This window comes from Mastigoproctus giganteus, chromosome 10 (genome assembly GCF_048544385.1).
Source record: "Mastigoproctus giganteus isolate SK-2022 chromosome 10, ASM4854438v1, whole genome shotgun sequence".
NCBI classification, from domain to species: Eukaryota; Metazoa; Arthropoda; class Arachnida; order Uropygi; family Thelyphonidae; genus Mastigoproctus; species Mastigoproctus giganteus.
The window spans coordinates 1,886,849-1,906,829 of record NC_143584.1 but is presented as its reverse complement, the minus strand read 5'-3'; the positions used below and the strand labels follow the sequence as shown (position 1 = coordinate 1,906,829).

At 41.1% G+C, this 19,981-nt stretch overlaps 1 protein-coding gene across 1 annotated transcript in view; it reads right to left on the bottom strand.

The window, feature by feature from the left end:
* csul (protein arginine N-methyltransferase 5) overlaps positions 1-19,981 on the bottom strand; it is a 243,651-nt gene that overhangs the window by 114,826 nt on the left and 108,844 nt on the right. Inside the window, exons 9-10 of the mRNA XM_090384061.1 lie at positions 10,184-10,261; positions 10,040-10,098 (exon numbers count right to left, since the gene is read on the bottom strand). Coding sequence (XP_090240187.1) covers positions 10,040-10,098; positions 10,184-10,261 — 137 coding nt within the window. The remainder of the gene's footprint in view (positions 1-10,039; positions 10,099-10,183; positions 10,262-19,981) is intronic.

Here is a 19,981-nt window from a genome sequence, read left to right as displayed (position 1 = left end):
CCTAAAATGAGGCCTCCAGACCTGTACGCAGTACTCAAGGTGCGGCCTGACCATTGCCTTATACAGAGGGACAATCACCTCCTTCTCCCTGATAGCAAAATTCCTATATATCATTGACAAAACCCCATGACCTGCCCTGGCAGCCTGTCTGCATTGTTCAGAAAACTTCATATCTGAGTGCACAATTACTCTCAGGTCTTTTTCATTTTTTACCTCCTTAAGTGTAGTACCACACAGTTGGTACATTTCTCTGGGGTTACTTCTACCCATATGCAGTACTCTGCATTTGCCAAGGTTAAACTTCAGTTGCCACTTCTTAGCCCATCTGCCCAAATTATCTAGATCCCGTTGCAGTAGCACACTGCCATTACTGTCATTAACAACCCTGCCAACCTTTGTATCATCTGCAAACTTCGACATTAAGCCTGATATACCTTCATCAATATCATTGATAAATATACAAAACAACAGTGGACCTAACACCGAACCCTGTGGGACTCCACTAATAACATTAGTCCACGAAGAGCAGCACCCATTGATTACCACCCCTGCCTTCTCCCACTTAACCATCCTTTTATTCATTGTAGCAACTTACCCTTAATACCATTCAGCTCCAATTTTTACAATAGTCTTCCATGCGCAACAGCGTCAAAAGCTTTCCTGAAATCCAAACATATCATATCAAAATTATTTTTTGCATCCAGTTCCTTTGTAACCACATCATAATATCCTATAAAATTTGTCAGACAAGACTTTCCCTTAACAAACCCATGCTGTGTCTGAATTATTGCTGCAGTCTTGTCTAGATGATCCTGAAATGCATCTTTAACCAGTGACTCCATTATTTTACCCGGAACAGAAGTTAAACTAACTGGTCTGTAATTACTCGTGTCACCCTTCGATCCCCCTTTGTGAATTGGGGATACATTTGCACATCTCCAGTCCGTGGGAACCTCCCCTGAGTCCAAGGATGCTCTCATAATTATGGTCAAGGATTTGCTTAGTTGCTTTGCTGCCTCCTTTAATATAACTGGATAGATCCCATCCACCCCAGGTGCTTTTCTTATGTTTAACTTCCACAATTTCTCCTCCACTTTACTTTCAGTTATTTCAAAATCATTAAGTATCCTGCTACAATTTGATAACCTTCTGCCATTTTCAAACCTTAATAATTCCTTATGTGTGAATGTAGATGCAAAATGCTCATTCAGTTTGTTTGCTATCTGAGCAGGATCATCAACAGTTGAACCATTGATGTCAAGTGGACCAATCAGATTCATCCCCTTCCTTTTAGAGTTTATATAAGTAAAGAAATCCTTGCTGTTTTTCTTAGCATCTTTTGCCAAGGATTTCTTGTAATCTGCCTTCGCCTGCCTAACCTCTTTTGTGACCTGATTACAGACTAGCTTATATCTGCCATAGGCTTCTGAGTCGCTTGATAATTTATATGCATCCCATGCATTTTTCTTCTCTGTTACGAGTCTCATTAGTTCATTAGATAACCATTTAGGCCTAAACCTTGAACAATATTTCTTAATAGGTATGAAACTTTTAGTAGCTTCCACGATTAATTCCTTGAATGCTTCCCACTTAGAATTTACTGCTGGTAACATCGTCAGTTGATCCCACTGTACAGAATTTAAAAACTGTCGGAGAGCACTGTACTCACCTTTACGGAAGCAAAAACCCTTTCCTTTACCCCTGATGGTAATTAAATCTTTAAGTAAATCCCACATCAGTACACTGTGATCACTGCCACCTAGTGGTTCCTTTATCTGCAAATTCTTAATACACGAATGATCACTGCTGATAACCGGATCAAGAGTATTACTTTCTCTGGTTGCCTCTCGAACATGCTGCTGCAGAAAACAATCATCCAATAAATCCACAAAAGTCTGACTAGTGTGTGAGTGACCAACCCACAAGTTCCAGTCAATATCTGGGAAGTTAAAATCCCCCATTATAAGGCATTCCGATTTACTAGCCCACTCTATTTCTCTGTACAATTGTTCATTGTACTCATTCGAGTCATTAGGCCTGTAACACACTCCTACTCTTATTTTTGCTTTCGCAGTGTCACACCAAACTGATTCAACAGTGCACTGTTCATCTATATCAACTGGATGCACTTCTTTTGATTTTATGTTTTTCTTAATTAACAGCATAACACCTTCTCCCTTTCTATCCTTTCTGTACACATTGTACTCCCCAAATTCCAGTTCAGCATTCCTTATATCTGTGTGACACCACGTCTCTGCTATCCCAACAATATCCGCCTTTGATGTCTTGACCAACACTTCAAATTCATCAAATTTATTTACTCTACTTCTAGCATTGGTATACATGCAAGCATACATGCTCCTACTCCTATTCCTAGTTACCCTAACACATCTCATATACCCACCTATTTGAGGATGACTGCCATCCGTCTGTGAAACCCCCAACCCCCCACGCTCCAGGTTGCTACTTATTCTAATAGAAGTTGTGCAAGAATCACCATCACCTCTGCCTACGGCTACTGTTAAACTATTAGTTCTTGTATCCCCCCCAAGCTATCAGTTTTCTGACCCACCTAACACTGCTTCAATAGCATCAGCAAATATTCTTGCACCCTTTCTATTTAAGTCTATCCCATCTCTATAGAAGCAGTCTCTCCTGTTAACAAGTACAGTCCAGGCTGAAAAAAATTCTACCCCTTGAGCCTTGCACATTCTTTCCGGGGCCGAATTGATCGACAAGGCTCTCATCATATACTCCCTTCTATCGTGTCTGGGCAGAATTGCAAACACTTTCAAATTCAACCCTAATTCTCGGCTTTTGTTCAACAGTGACCTGTACTTGTTAAGTAATTCTGCCGGTCTCCTACTCCTAATATCATTAGTGCCAGCGTGTACAACTATATCACCTTTTGTGCCCTTAAAAGATGATATCCGCTCTACAACATCATCAACCTTTGCCCCTGGCAGACATACCCTGGTTCTGTTCCACCTATCCTTTTTACAAAGCATGTTTCCCGTTTCCCTGACAATAGAGTCTCCAACAACTACTAGTTCCTGAGGGACCAGCGCATTCTGCCTTGGGGGTTGCCGCTGTGTTACGTGATGACCAAGTGCAAGCTCTGGCGTTGATGTGGGCAGCTAAGAGCCTGATGTGCCCCTCAATTTAGATCTTTCGAGGGCATCCACCCTGTCCTTCAAACTCTCATACAGGCCCATAACAACGCTGAGTTGTCGCCTGATTTCCTTACATCGCGCGCGCGCACACAAAGACATCCCCCATGGCAATATCATGTTCCGTTCCAGACAGTTCGGCAAACATTTCACAAGTCGCACATTTTTTTAGGCTCTGATGTGTTGGAGAATCGCCCCCCTCAGTTCTCCCCAGAGTCACAGCACTCTTGCCACTTTGTGCCTGTTGCTTTGCTGCTCTAGTTTGGGGCATGATACTTTAAATTAATAAAATCAATAAATTAAATTAATTAAATGTCAATACTACGCTATCTAATAGAAACAGTGAAGCATATTACTCTATAAATTATACGTTAGAGCTACCTAACTACCTCAATTAAAAATTTGAATTCCCTACCACTATATACAAAAACAATGGCTGCAAGATTCGAACGAAATAACGGTTTTACGTATATTAAGTATTACGTATATCCACAAAAACTGTTTATCTAAATTAAAATAAAAATAACCAGCGTAACTATAACTATAAGACTACATATTAAGTACAATATAAAATAACAATTATGTAAATAAAAAGGCAAACACTTATTTTTTTTTCGGAGCCTCCAACTGACAGCTGTAATTTTTAAAGAGAGTCAGCGCCCTCTCCATGAGGTGGGTGAGCTCTCTGCTGATGAAATAAGAAGCAATTTTTAGATTAAAAAAGGTATTGCATCAATTTCCGTGGTGGACTTGTCAGGTAGTTAATTTATTATTTTTATCAGCTGTTTTTTTTTTTTTTTTTTTGGAAATTTCAATATTACTAGTAGGTGAAGAAACATTAAGTGCTTCATTCCAAGGATATGCTTCAGACACACAATGACCTCTCTTAAAACGTAGCACATACTCACACCATTCCTGGATATCTAAAGATGAGGGGGGGGTGAAAGTATGACTTGTGGACCACACCTATATTTTCCCCTGGATAGTTGGCTGTTCATGAAATTGTCAATAGTTGATTGTTTACTCTTCTGGAAATTCATCCTTGCTTTGGCAAATTTGGCATGAGTCTTGTGAAGGTGACTTCTTGTAGGAGACATGGTCTGCCTATTTTTCCCTAAAGGCCTTAGTCAGGAAGTCATTCTACCATGGCTTTGAGTGGGCACTAAGGATGCATGTTTTGGACATTGCAGACCTTGCAATGAATTCCATCCATCTCAAAAGCCATAGGCAGCCTCATTGACATTAAGCTCTGCCAGTATGTTCCATGGATAAAGTTGGAAAATGGTAGTAACTTTTCCAATGTTGGTGTATTTTGGATTGTATACTCTCCTGACAGTGTTTGTAGTTTGTACTGGCGTAGGTTCATCCTTAGGTGCCTGCAGTGATATCATAACAGCGATCAGATCGTGATTGGACGGGAGGAAGTTCTGTTATGGTCAGGGTTTCCTTTACCGAACAGTTTAACAAGATGCACTGCAGGGTGGCATTGCCATGTGTAGGAGGAACATGAATAAGACCAATGCCCATTTCCGACATGTTCAATGACAGTGTATCTAGGAGCTTTGTGGAAGTTTAAAGTTTCCTAGGACGACGAGCCTTTGACGATGATTGATCGTGGATGACAGCCATGCTGTCAGATTAAGGATACAATCCTTAGAAATCGGTGGAGAGAAATAAATGGCACACACAGAGATCGACAAAACAGCAAATCAGTAGATTCCCAGAACTGCTTCTATGTCTCCTCCTGGGTAAGTGGATGCTTTAATTAGGGGGAATGAGCTCCTTTGACAGTTTGTTACACTGCCACCTCGTCTCCCAATTCTATTAGCTGCCAGCATGTGATAACCAAGATTTGAGGTGAAGATAGCAATTTCCATTTCATCTCCAAGCCACATTTCAATCAGAATTACAAAGTCATACTCTGTGCAGGAAAGTAAATCAAGTAGGCCATCTAGTTGTTCTTGACACTCCTGATATTTTGTAGGAAAAAAATGGATATTTACTCTCCGAAGTATCTGCTTTTTATATACTGATCTGAAATCTCGTCTGGGAACTGATGTCGTGTTCGATGGGCCCAGTTGCTGGATATTCTAATTGGAATATGACCAGTCTAATGTTCGCTTGTCATCACCATACTAGACATCCACTAATTGCACCCGCTCCCAGATATAACCTGGGAGACCCTGCCCGAGAAGACAGGTAGCTATGCTGATGCAATTATGCATTATTATTGTGGAATGCTGTTTCGGGCTTGATGAGTTCTGAGCCTTTAGTCTTCCATAGTATGGCATAACCAACAGGCCTCTGGGCAGTATTCAGCATTGAGGTAGTTGGTAACTAGGCCCATCAATCTGAACCTTGAAGGAGCCATATAAGAGGGATGCCTAATTTCTTCAATAGTATCTCTATTTGTTCAAATTTTGTCAACAGATCCAGCCTGCTAATGAAAATATTCAAGTGAGTATTGCTGTTCACTTGGCGATTTCGTATTCTGAGGGTAGTATTAACTACAGTTAGTCCCCAACTTACTTAAGCCCAAGTTATGTAACTTTGGACTTGCTTAATTTTTTTTTGATAAAATCGTAAAGATACTTTCTGTATAATTTTTAAGAGTGAAGTGGAATGAAGGAATAATAAGTACAAGTTTTCATTTTCGTTCCCACACAACCTACATTGGATAATAACCTGCGGCACAACTAGAATCTAGGTAAATAACTAGAGTTAACATTTCATTTTCTGCTTTAAAAATTCTGAAGAAATATTTGACAGCATGTGTCTGAGACAGGTGAACTATGTTGAGCACTTCAAAAAAATCCCCACGATGTCCAAGCCATGTGGACTGTGTCCCATCGACCATTTCTTTGGAGAATTACCTTCTAGCCCTTTGTCTGTACACCCTTTCCTTCCTTGCTTTCTGGATTGTAGAGTCAGTTCAGTTTTGTTTGAGAGTGAAGTGGGAGCTTTTGTTTGCATTTTGTATGCAATATTTGTTACACATGTCGGGTTTTTGTGGCGAAGTTGAAATTCATGTTGTCCTACTGTTTTCGATGACTGTGTATCAAACTATCATCGTGTAGTCTGCGCTTCATTCGCAGGTTGTAAGGTGTGACTTTTCTTGTAATTTAACCCTGTTCTTTCTGAAGTTCCTTATAGAAAATTTCATTTCGACCATTATCATGGTGCCGTCTAACAGAATAAGTGAAAGCGGTACTAGTAAATTTACCAACAAAAGGAAAGCAATCGATTTGGATCAGAAAATTAAAATGATAAGGATGTATGAAAATTGTCAAACATTAACAAGTATCACGTGGAATTTAGATTTGTCAGTATCAACAGTGAACACAATAATAAAGGACAAAGAATACATGAAACGGTGAAGGGATCGGCACCAATAAAGCAACTATAATAACAAAGACTAGAATGGGACCAATAAGAGAGATTGAAAAGTTACTTATTGTGTGGATGGAAGACCAGATCTCAAAACACATCCCCTTAAGTCTTCACCTCATCTAAGCAAAGACTCGTGCCATTTTTGAGGATCTTAAGATGAGCGATGATACTGAAACCACCTTTGTTGTGAGTCATGGTTAGTTTGATAGGGTCTATAAGAGAAGCAGATACCATAAAATTGCCATAAGTGGTGAAGCAGCAAGGGCAGATGGTGAGGCTGCCGAAAATTTCGAGGACAAATTGGATGAGATAATAAGAAGTGGTGGTTATTTGCCGCTACAAATATTTAATGTGGATGAGACCAGCCTTTCTTGGAAAAATATGCCTAGTAGGATTTATATTTCTATTGAAAAAAAGTCAATGTCTGGGTTTAAAGCTGCAAAAGACAGGGTAACACTCTTAGTGGGGGAGCGTAACATAGCAGGATATAAACTTAAACCTTTGGCGGTTTATCACTCAGAAAACCTGCTTTTAAGGGTATTGACAAGAAATTGCTTCCTGTATACTTCAGGGCTAACTCAAATTCCTGGGTGACCATGTTCAAAGAATGGTTCCTAAATTGGTGACAGTCTGGGCATCTGGCACTGCTGGGCTTCATTCATGTCTACAATCTCGAAGTCCTGTTTCGGAGATTTTAGCATAGTTCTATAGGCACTGTCTTTAGAGAGTGCAACTATTTCCGCTTCTGGTTGTAGCAATGACTCAGGTAAGGGAGATGGGTGTTCCTGTGAGACGGGACAGGGGAGCCTGTTTGGGGCAAGGGATCTTGTAGCAGGCTCAAGGACTTTAGTTGGTAGTTTTCAAGCTGGCTCAACCGTTCCTTTAGCAAGCTATTTTCTGAGTGCAGTTTTCTTAGAATGCCTCCAATAGTTTCCAGTTTCTTGGTGTTACAACCACAAAAAGTGCAGCTGACTGAAGCTTCTGATTCCGTTTGAGTACAATTATCAGTAACCCCAGGCAAAAGCTTGTTGTTCATAGCCAGTTCACTGAGAGTGGAATCATTATGTGTGGTGATGTCACTAACATCATTCGGCGTTCCAGAGGGAGAGATTATGGAGGAGGGAGGGAAATGAGCCAAGGTAGCAGCCAATATGTCACCTGTGTCTGATGAGTCTATTTTTTGTTTGAGGCAGTGGGCACATCTCCATTTTTATTTCCTAAATTGTGTAGTCCCTTTTAAATCTTTTATGCCACTACAAAAATTGCAAAAAAGAACCTGGCAAAATCATGTACATTTTATCAAGCAGTCGGAAGTTTTTTCACAGCTCGAGCAGGGTTGCATATTTTTCGACAGCATTATACCCAAATGCACTAATCACTACAGGGAGAGATATGGCAAGGTTGCTGACAAAGTAAAAACAAAGAGTACTAACTGACCAAGGTATGATCCTTCAGGCTAGGATTAAGTCGGTTGGGGAGAAGCTGACTGCTTACTTTTCATGGTATGTGGGCTCCAACAAGCAGAGGAACAAACACTGTGCTCACAATGCTGAACAAGGTCTGGTTTTAACTTTTGCAATACTGCCAGGAAATTCAAAATAACTGGACGAATTAGTAGCAAAAACCACTTCAATAATCACTCATCACAAACTATGAATATAAATCTAAGACATTAGATGAAACTTGACATGGTTACACCGGTTTAAGAAACTACAACTGAAATAAGCGGAGCATGTAAATCACCCGACTCAAACAATCACACGCAATCGCACTAGGAACTGTGCATATATTGGCAGAAGGAAACCAACGACCTAGTCTGTGTAGTAAAACTAGTTTCTCCTGCTCAACAATTTTGTTTCATTGGAATAAATTAAACAAGAAACTGAATGTGATCAGTCACTCACAGCCTTAAGTGGAAACCATTATACTGTATTTGTTTTGTAATGGACTCGACTGAATTCCAATAACTGCCATTTCACCCAATATTTTGGGTGAAATGGCAGTCATTCTTTTCAGAAGCCTCAAATACTGTTCATAATTTCAAGTATTCTGCATAGTACAAAGGGTACTAGGAAAGTTTTGCAATATGACGCAACAATGAATCGCAGGAAGCTGCTTGTTGCTGCATGTTGAGACATGTTCATACGTGCATAGTAGCCGCCGCGCCAAGTCGATGGGCTCAGTTATTCATTAGTAGTGAGAGTGTAAAGTGCTTGCGATGGCATCGTGGTCACGAAATGAGATAAGGACAGTTTTGCGGTATAATTTCGTGCGTGGATTAACCATAGACCAGTGCTTAGAAGAAATGACTCTTGCACTAGATGATGATTGTCCACATCGTACAACGATATTCAGGTGGTATAGAGAATTACAAAGGGGAAATTTCACTCTGGAGGATTCTGAGAGGCCAGGAAGGCCACGAATGTCAGTTACGGAGGAAAACGTTACTGCTGTGAGGAAAATGCTTGACGAAAACAGGCGAGTGACCTACCAACAGATAGAGGATACTTTGGGCCTAAATGCACCAGCAATTCGTTCGATTCTGCAAGATCATTTGCACGTGAAGAAACTTTGTTCTCTCTGGGTGCCGCATCAACTGACTGAAGAGCAGATGACACGACGTGTGACTTGGTGCCGGGAGATGTTAAAAAAGTTTGATAAGGGACAATCTCGGTATGTGAACAACATCGTGACAGGTGACGAGACTTGGCTGTACTATTACGATCTGCCGACCAAGGCTCAAAGCAAAGTTTGGGTCTTTGATGATGACGACACACCCGTAATTGTCAGAAAATCCCGATCTGTAAAGAAGAAAATGATAGTTGTGTTTTTCAAATCGAGTGGAATTGTGGAACGTGTCGTTTTGGACACGCAGAAGACAGTCACAGCTAAGTGGTATACTGAACAATGCCTGCCTAAAGTCATTGGATCTATGAAGAACCTGCGGCCAAAGTCAAGAATGGACACCTGGTACCTCCATCACGATAATGCTCCAGGTCACCGCACCAAAGCCTGCACCGAATATTTGACCACGACAGGACTGAAACTTCTCGAGCACCCTCCCTACAGTTCAGACCTTGCTCCCTGCGACTTTGCACTGTTCCCGCATGTGAAAATGAAGCTAAAAGGGAGGCGGTTTTCCAGTGATGAGGACCTTCTACGGGCTTGGGACAACGAGTGTGCTTTACTCCCTAGTGAAACTTGGCAGAACTAGTTTAAAGATTGGTTTCGGAGGATGGAGAGGTGTATTGAATGTAGAGGAAATTACTTTGAAAAAATTAAATAAACAAAGCTGTATTGCAAAACTTTCCTAGTACCCTTTGTAACTTCATTGAATCGGTACTTTAAATTATATACACCTTGACACAGTAGCTTTAGGCAATAAATAAAAGGTCAGCAGAGGCTACAACTATAAAATAAATATTACTGTAAAGAGATATTCATTATTCTTACCTGCTCTGAGGAACGTCAATACTTACATTTCTTTGGTATCCTTTTCATCATCACTAATCCTGTCTAAAAGTGCTTGATACATGGCCTGAAGTCAAATAAAAAGGAAATTCTGTAAACCTTATGTAATTTTTGAAAGAAAAACCATAAGTCAGTGGTATTTCATACTTTACCTTTTGATATTCTGTGTATTTAATTGGATCTTTTTCAAATATCTCATATGTACATGATTCCAGATTATCCATCAAGGGCTGAAAGAGAGGGAAAAAAAAAAAATCACTCGTTAGTATATGTGCAAAATCATTATAAGTAGTTACATTCAATATTTCTCTCTCTCTCTCTCTCTCTCTCTCTCTCACACTCTTTTAAAAGTAAAGGAAATTTTTTTTTGGAATAAAATTAAATATTAAACTGAGGAAGTTTAATATTTAAACTTACCAAATTCCTTTTCAGAATATCCAATTTGTTTTTCTGCAGGCTAGAAAAGCATTGCTGTTGTTGTTATTTGGTTTTTAGGAGCATTAGCAACTAAGGCCATATTGCTCTGGGGATATGCGGTGATCGTTCTCTGACCTTTCCGCATCCTCCGTATTTGGTGGTCACGGGCTCGAACCCCTGTCTAATCAAGAAGCATGTGCTACGCACTGCTGCTCCTGCCCACCTGGCGAAAAGCATTGCACCAAAGTCTTCTGACTACATTCTATTTGATAATAGAATGTAGTTTGATTCTGATAATAGAAAAAACCACAAGCCTTTTCCTGAAATAGCTGTTTGCCAAGGAAACAGCTATTTCAGAAAATTATCCAGAATGTCCACTATTCATTCTGTGGTACTATTTACTTGATTTGAAATGAAAGAGCAACAGGAAGATTGGATGCTGGCTGGTAAAAAGGTAAAGGCATCCATAATCACCAGTATTTATTGAGTCATGCTGAAATTGAGGGAAAATATAACCATATTCATAAACACAACATTAATCAATTTAGAAATATTATTCCGCCTTGAGTTGCTTTAGCTTTTTTTTTAAATTTTAGCTTTAAATTTTTTTAAACTTTCTAAATATTAATATATACTGTATGTATGAGGGACGTTTAAAAAGTTGATATTCTAACCTACTTCTAGTGAATGTGATTATGCAGTATTTTTCCAGCAGCTAGTACTTCTTGTATGTCATGGTACCAAATTTCAGTGGTGGGTTCCGCACTGCCAGCTAACTGAACTGGGTACTCTAACCTGGTTCCCTTTAAAACCCCATCCCCAGACAGGAGACGGGTCTGTCTCCTCCCCGCCCCCCCATACTTTGTCCGGTGGAGCTTATCCTCACCGACCTCTTTGGGGATGCCTTCTCTATCATCCCCATCCTTCTACCTGTTTCCCCCCACTCTAACTAAAGTGACTGAGTACACCTCTAACAATGCCGCCAAATTCTAATTAGCGTCAAAAAATTCCCAATTTCAAATTCAAAATTCACACAATTTGCACTTTCCGGTTTATTGGGCTTTTCTGTTACTGCAAACAATTATAAATGGGTAATAAACTCGATCTTCTTGCATTTGCGAAAATACCGATAGCTGGAATTGTGTGGCTTTTTACGTTATTATGGTGAAATGTGTTTCCCCTTTACTAAAATCTTCAATTGTATAAAAAACATAAATTTTCAGAATCTTCACGTCATTCCTTTTTTTAAGCTTCGTAAACTTGTTACTCCACACGAATCATGTTAGTTGCAATCTGTGTGTGCCGTTAAAAAATGTTTATGCATGTAATCGTGAAATTTATAATTAAAAGAAAAGATTATCTTGGACACAAATGCCTCTTGAAACATTTTTGAAGATGACTCCTTGTGCAAGAAACCAATAAGTGTGCATTTAGTTGATGATGAAGAATAAGCATTCTTTTACATTCGTAAGTCGTAAATAATTTCTATATTTTTATAATATGCTGGATTTTACAGGCTACGTTTTCATTTCTTTCGATAAATCAATCATTGTTTAAACATAAACTAATTATCTAGCTATTTTCATTTTTGATAATGTAACCCTTATGTCTATGGGAAATAAATTCCCGCTTTAAGAGTTTTAGCTTTACGAGCGCGCACTAGGCATGAATTAACTCATAAAGTCGAGAACTACCTCTACTGATTGCAATGTACAGGCTTCAGTATTTTTCAGCACTCCATGCTATCTTTTTCTATTCTATTTGACCAGCCAGCTCTGCACTCATCCATTGAAACATGCAATTATGTTTGATCCCAGATGGCTTTGTAATACTGCTGTATACCATGAAGTTGTGTTGCTTAATGTTAAACCTTTTTCTAACTGAAACTGATTACAAGAAAATGAGACATATGGACTTGCTGTTTGCTTCAATAAATAATAAAATATTTGACATCTTTATTAAAATAACAGCATTAAGTTGCAATATTTTTTTGTATTTTTACAGTAACTAATTAGCAAATACTAATTTACTATTATAAAATGAAAGGTGATAGATAATCAAACCAGTCCAAACAAAAACTTTTGTACTTAAATTGTCAATAATTTGACATCAACAGAATCAAGATGATTTTTTCACACTCTTACTACTGACCAAATGCACCTTTAGTACGGCTTATGCTTCTCCATTCAGCAAAAGAACCTTTTCTACACAGCCTTCAATACAGGTAACCCTTGTATAACACAGTAGTTTGGTTCCTACAAAATCTCGTGCAATGCAAAACTGACACTGTTGCACATGGAAGACTACTATACAAATTGAAGCAGAATGGTATTAAGGGTAAGTTGCTACAATAGATAAAAGGATGGCTGACTGGGAGAAGACAGAGGGTGGTAATTAATGGGTGCTGCTCTTCGTGGACTAATGTCCACGAAGTATATTTACAAATGGACATTAGTCCATTTGTATATTTATCAATGGCATTGATGAAGGTATATCAGCCTTAGTGCCGAAGTTTGCAGATGATACAAAGGTTGGTAGGGTTGTTAATTGCAGTAATGGCAGTGTGCTACTGCAACATGGGCTGAGAAGTGGCAACTGAAGTTTAACATTGACAAATGCAAAGTATTGCATATGGGTAGAAGTAACACCAGAGGAACGTACCAACTGTGTGGTACTACACTTAAGGTGGTAGAAAATGAAAAAGACCTGGGAGTAATTGTGCAGTCAGATATTAAGTTTCCTGAGCAATGTAGACAGGCTGCCAGGGCAGGTCATGGGGTTTTGTCAATAATATATAGGAATTTTGCTAGTAGGGAAAAGGAGGTGATTATCCCCTTGTATAAGGCAATGGTCAGGCCATGCCTTGAGTACTACGTACAGGTCTGGAGGCCTCATTTTAAGAAGGATGTATTGCTTGAGCGTGTACAGAGAAGGGCAACAAGATTGGTGAGTGGAATGAAGGGATCCTCTTACCAAGAGAGACTTAAGTTCTGAAAATAGCAGTGGCTGGAGACTAGGCACCTGTGCGGTGATCTGATTAAGGGCATAAGGGCTTGAATGGGTTGAGCACGCTGAATTCTAATGGGATTGTTTCCACTTGTTCAGATTACGAACCTAAGGGGTTATAAATTCAAATTGAGGAAAGACAGATGTAGAATAGATGTGAAGAAATTTGCCCCTAGCCATCAGGTGGTTAATTGCTGGAACAAGCTTTTATCTGTCGTTGTGGAAGTTGATAGGTTAAATAAATTTGAGGAGGTTTGTTTGTTTGGTTTTATTGGCGCATTAGCTACTAAGGCTATAATGCGCCAAACTAAAGTCATATATAAAAATTTCAATTTTCACTGACCTAATTACTTAGGCCAGCATGTCAGTATATAAAGTAACAAAGGTATAAAATGTAGAAAAGATAAATCAATAAAGAAATAACATAACATGTAAATATTAAATACAAGTAAAAAGCCTTATTGATTTAAAATAACTAAAAATAGCAGACACATAGTCATTGTCGGATAACAACTGACTGAGTGTATACGGCTCAGTCAGATGATTAAAAACGCTAGAACGGATATTGGTAAAATCTGGACAGTCGATTAAAAGGTGTCTAATCGATAAAATTGTGCCACAAGACTCATAGGAGGGTCATCACACATAGGAGGGTCATCAGCCCTCAGCAGAAAAGAATGTGTCAAATGACTATATCCTATGCGGGTCCGGGCAAGAACAACTTCCTCCTTACGATTCCTGCGCAGACTAGACTGCCACGGTTCAATAACAGGCTTTATACGATATAATTTATTCGCAGTCTGTCTATTCCACGAATCCTGCCATTGGGAATGTACCTTTTGATGTACTATTTGCCTGTAGTCTGTATAGGGGACTAACAGGCAGCGGTTATTATTGGGAATTGCTGATTTGGCTGCGGCGTCAGCCAAATCATTTCCCCTAATCCCAATGTGGCTGGGAATCCAACAGAAGCGGATGTCATATTCGCGTTCATGGAGAACGTGAATCTTCTGCTGAATGCTAGACAGGACTGGATGAGGATTATACCTCACAGATATTAAAGCCTGTAACATGCTAAGAGAGTTGGAATATAAAATGAACCGTTGGTATTGGCATTTACTAATATGATCCAAGGCTAACTCTACAGCGTGCAGCTCTGCAGTAAATATGCTGCAATCAGAGGGAATCTGCTCTGATATAGTGCTGTCCATGAAGACAGCAGCAGATCCCACATATGATTCTGACTTCGAACCGTCTGTGTAGACTGGCGCGAAGTCAGAATATTCAGTTCGGTGTGCTGAATGAAGCTGCAGGTAGACACATGATGGCGTGTCCGACTTTCCTCAGTTTCTAAGCGACAAGTCGCATGCCGGGACACGAGCATGCCAGGGTGCAAGGTGGAAAGGGTTGCTTTGATGTTTGGGCAACCTTGTCTACCTTGATATTAAGTTCTTTGAGTAGCTCTTGGAAACGAATACCAAAAGGACGATTGGCAGTCTTACGAGTATTGTATAAATTTTCCCATCGTGGCTCAAAAACGAATGGCCACGTAGGATGGCCTGGCAGGGATTTCAGTTTTAAAGCATACTTTAAAGACAACTGCTTACGTCGAAGCGATAACGGTGGTTCGTTTGCTTCGACGTATAAGCTCTGGACAGGAGATGTGCGATATGCTCCAGTAGCAATACGTAGGGCCTGATGATGGACGGGGTCCAGCCATCGCAGGACGCTGTCTCTGGCTGAGGAATATACCTGGGACCCATAATCTAATTTGGATCGCACAAGTGCACGGTAAAGCCGTAGAAGGGTGCATCGGTCTGCACCCCAAGATAAGGAGGAGAGCGAGCGGAGCATATGAAGGGCTCTTGTGCACTTTGTGCGGAGTTGACGAATGTGATCCAAAAAGTTCAATTTTTTTATCGAATATGAGTCCCAAGAATTTTGTGTTCGCTGCTACTGGAATAGCATTTTGTCTGAGCCTTAATTCAGGTTCAGGATGAAGATTACGCTTGCGACAAAAGTGTACGCAAACGGTCTTCTCCGGCGAGAACCTGAAGCCATTAGCAAGTGTCCAGGAGTTTAGACTATCAATGGCTTTCTGCAGTTGTCGTTCAATAACCCTCATGTTGCACGACTGGCAAAAAATGCTAAAGTCATCAACATAGAGGGCACTGTTTACAGTTGGAGGAAGTTGTTCTGTGATGGAATTTATTTTGATGGCAAAAAGCGTCACACTCAATACTGATCCTTGTGGTACTCCCTCCTCTTGGCTAAAGGAGCGAGAGAGAGTGAGGATCCCACACGAACTTGGAACGATCGATTGGCTAAAAAGTTTTGAATAAAAAAGGGCAGGTGCCCTCTTAGGCCTAGGCTATGTAAATCTTTTAAAATGCCAAATCTCCAAGTTGTGTCATACGCTTTCTCCATGTCAAAGAACACCGACACCAAGTGTTCGCGTTTTAGGAAAGCATCCCGGATGGATGCTTCCAATCTAATAAGGTGGTCCAGAGTGGACCGGTTCCTTCGGAAGCCGCACTGGATGCTGGAGAGAAGGTCATTTGATTCTAAATACCATATTAAACGAGAATTGACCATTCTCTCCAGGATTTTGCACAGACAGCTAGTCAGAGCAATAGGACGATAATTGGTGGTGACTTTTGGATCCTTTCCTGGCTTAGGAAAGGCAAGAACGATTGCCTTTCGCCAGGAATCCGGAAACTGCCCTTCAATAAAGATTCTGTTATACAGAAGGAGCAGACAATCCATAAATTTTGGTGAAAGATGTTTAATCATTTCATAATGGATGCCATCTGGTCCAACAGCACTTACTTTGGAAAGAGCGAGGGCTCTTTTCAGTTCCTCTATAGTGAATGCCCCGTTGTAGGGATAGAGGCCCTTGGTCTTAAAATTAAGTGCTTGCTTTTCCAGTTTATGTTTAAGGACCAGGAACTCTGGGGAATACAAAGATGTTGCAGAGATGTTAGAGAATGTTTCCCCAAGAGCATTGGCTATTGCAGTTGGATCTGCAATAGCGCATCCATTATAATCTAGGATTGAAGAAGGGTGGGATGTATATTTTCCCTTCATTTTCCGGATTTTATCCCAGACTACCTTAGAGTTGGTAGACTGGTTAATAGATGATGTAAAACGGATCCACGATTCCTTTTGACTCTGACGACGGATGTAGCGTGCTTTGGCTCGTGCACGTTTGAAGGCTATAAGGTTGTTCGTGGTAGGATATCGGCGAAATATCCCCCACGCTTTGTTTTGAGCCTTTTTTGCTGCTGTGCATTGTGAATTCCACCAAGGTTTGGGAAATGGTGGAAACCGGGCTGATGTTTTTGGGACAGTATTAGCAGCTGCTTGGACGATGATTTCTGTGATGTACTTAACTGCATCATTGATAGGCTCTTGACTGACTGTGCTAAGATCAAAAATTGCCTGATGTTGGAAGGCAGTCCAGTCAGCCTGATCAATCTTCCACCGTGAAGATTGATCAGGGAAGACATGGTCTCCCACAGGGAAGTGATCACTTCCGTATGGATTCTCCTGCACTTCCCAGGTGAGTGAAGGGAGTAGAGAAGGGGAGCAGATAGAGAGATCAATGGCAGAAAAAGTACGGGTAGGCATGTGGAAGAAGGTGTTTGTTCCAGTATTTAGAAGGGAAAGGTCATTGTCATTGAGCATACGCTCTATGACTCGTCCCCTTCCGTTGATGTTAGCACTACCCCACAGGGTGTTATGTCCATTCATATCCCCGAGAAGTAAGAAAGGGGGAGGCAACTGCGTTAGATCATCAAGGTCTGCCTGAGAGATGTCAGTCCCAGGTGGAAAATAGATAGAGCACACAGTTAATAAAAATCCCACCGTAAGGTGAATTGCAACAGCCTCTATGCTAGTTGTAATTAGCAAGGGTTGCACTGGGGTCTGGTTACCCACAAGGATAGCCACTCCCTCATGTACAGAGCCACCCGCAATTCTATCCTTACGAAAAATTGTGGTGTTATGCATCGTGGGATCGTCATTTGCCTTTAGGTATGTCTCCTGCAAGCAAAAGCAAACTGGCTCGTGCGTTTGCAGGAGGGCCTTGATGTCATCAATGTTTCGCCGGAATCCACGACAATTTCATTGTAGGAATTTAGCCATTATTTTGGCTTGGTGGGTCCATCAGGCGGCTTCCGAGGTGCTGAGGGCTTACTTTTATCAGTCTTGGATTTGTCCTTTTTGGGGAAGAATGGACGCTGTCCCGTGTCCATTTCCTCCTCCGCGAAGAGTTCCAAGACTGACTCTTCGGGTACCTCCTTCTGCTCGACATCCATCTTTTCTTGGGTACTAGGGGGGACTTCCCCTTTCTTATTCTTTTCTTTCATAATTGTCTTTGTTACTTGTGGAGCATTAGGAGGTACCGATATAGGAGTGGCAGCTGATTGGTCCTTTTGTGCAGGTTTTTGAGAACTTAAGAATAACGCACGATGGGAGTGAAAGAATCCTTTGGAGGAATGGTCATGTCCGTCTGAGTTCCGACGGAACATCTCCCTGCTACCTTCTGGGCGTAGGTAGGTCTGTTGGTATTCAGGGGTTTCACCAATTTCCTTGCCTCCTGGTATGATATGTTAAGCTCTGCCTTCAGCCGTTGAATCTCTTTTTCTTCTTTCCACCTGCATGCTCGTGAGTAGGCCGGGTGTTCGCCTTCACAGTTAATACAGGTGGGTTTTGCGGCTGAACATGCTGTTGTTTCGTGGTCCTTTGCACCACACCGGGCACATGCAAGGACTCCACGGCAGGCCATTTGAGAATGTCCATACTTCTGACATTTAAAACACCGTAAAGGGTTCGGAATGTATGGACGTACTGGACAGTTGATGTATCCAGCTTTAATCTCATCAGGAGGTTTGGGAGAGTTAAAAGTCAGGATAACACTCCTGGTTTTAACAATTTTCCCATCCCTTCGCGCAGTGATTCTCTTGACGGCAGTAACTCCCTGTGGTTTTAATTCGGAGCAGATTTCCTCCTCGGTGACGTCGAGAAGGTCCCACTCCGAAATGACACCTCTTGATGAATTTAGTGTTCTGTGTGGTGTCACTGTTACGGGTATTCCTCCGATTGATGTTACTCGGAGTAGATGTTCCGACTGCCTGTCATTTTTTGTTTCAATCAAGAGGTCCCCGGAACGGAGCCTCTTAACTGATTTGGGTGAACCTGCTAACCCGTCTAACCCTTTTTGAATAAAAAAGGGCGACATTTTACCAATTAGTGTTTCATTGGTGGAATGCATAATTAAGAACCTTGGGACAGGCCCTGATGGTAATTCGGTTCGCTGCCTTTTTTAGCAATAATGCTATCTGTCTCCTTTTCATTGATTTCAGATAGGGACCGGGTTGGGGCCCCTGAAGAATTTAGTTTATCAGGATTCATAGAGATTTTTATATGGTTCAGTGCCCGGGCTCCCCACCCACCACGGAGCCCAAAGGGACGCCCACTACCCGGCATGCAATAAATGCGCTCGGGAGTGGGACGCCAGGGCTACCCAGACACTATACCCGCACCGCCGCCAGCCTGAATCCTGTCCCTCGGACCATGAGGGTAGGGGCGTGGCATTGTCACGGTTGACCCTTGCAGGCGAGCCTACTAGCCGATTGATCCTAGCCGGGCCTTCCAGGACCACCCGTCTTGTCGAAGCAGGGGCCAAAGTGGTGTATTGAAGCTGGGCCCCTCAACCACCAGGATCCCCCTTTCCGAATTTCCACGGGTCGCAGCGCACGGCAAACACGCCGGATTCCATTGATGTAAGCCTGGAACCTGGGCTGTGGGCGTTGGATCCCAGCGATGCTAGTCTGGAAGTCCAGCAGCGTCACTGGGAGGTCCCCTCACCACGTACAGGTGCCCACGTCGAGGGGAAATTTGAGGAGGAACTGGATAAACATTTAGAGGGAATGGTTATGTAATATTTTTTTTTTTGGGCTGATGCTGCATAAGCTCATACGCTTGCTTCCTTACATCACATGCCACTATTACTACTACTACTGTGTTATAGGGACCTAAGAACCAGTACAAAAAGGGGTGTTACATTCCAAAAGCTAACAAAAATACAGCATTTTTTTTAATAACTATCGGAAACTTAATTTTTATAGTAGTAGTAACTTAAATAGTAATAACTGAACAAACATCTTACCTTACAAACTGTGAAACCTATATGTCAGACAGTGTACGTTAATTTAATTTTCTTCCTCTTCCTCGCTGCTAAGCACAATCAAACGAGATGCTTGAAAATAACCATGTTATATAAATATCTTCACCTTCTGAACTTTCTTGTGTAGCATCTATATTTCGTGTACCTTCTGCTCTCTTTAAAAAATCAGTAATCTGGGTTTGTCTGCTTTTGCTTGATAGAGCTTCGTAAATTTCTTGATATGTAGCTAAACATTTTTGAACTTTTTGCTCCTTTCAGTTGAAGGATCTTCATTCAAAAAATAAGATTCTAATTCTCGGCTAAGTTTATGCATTCCTGTATACATTTTAGTGTAAAA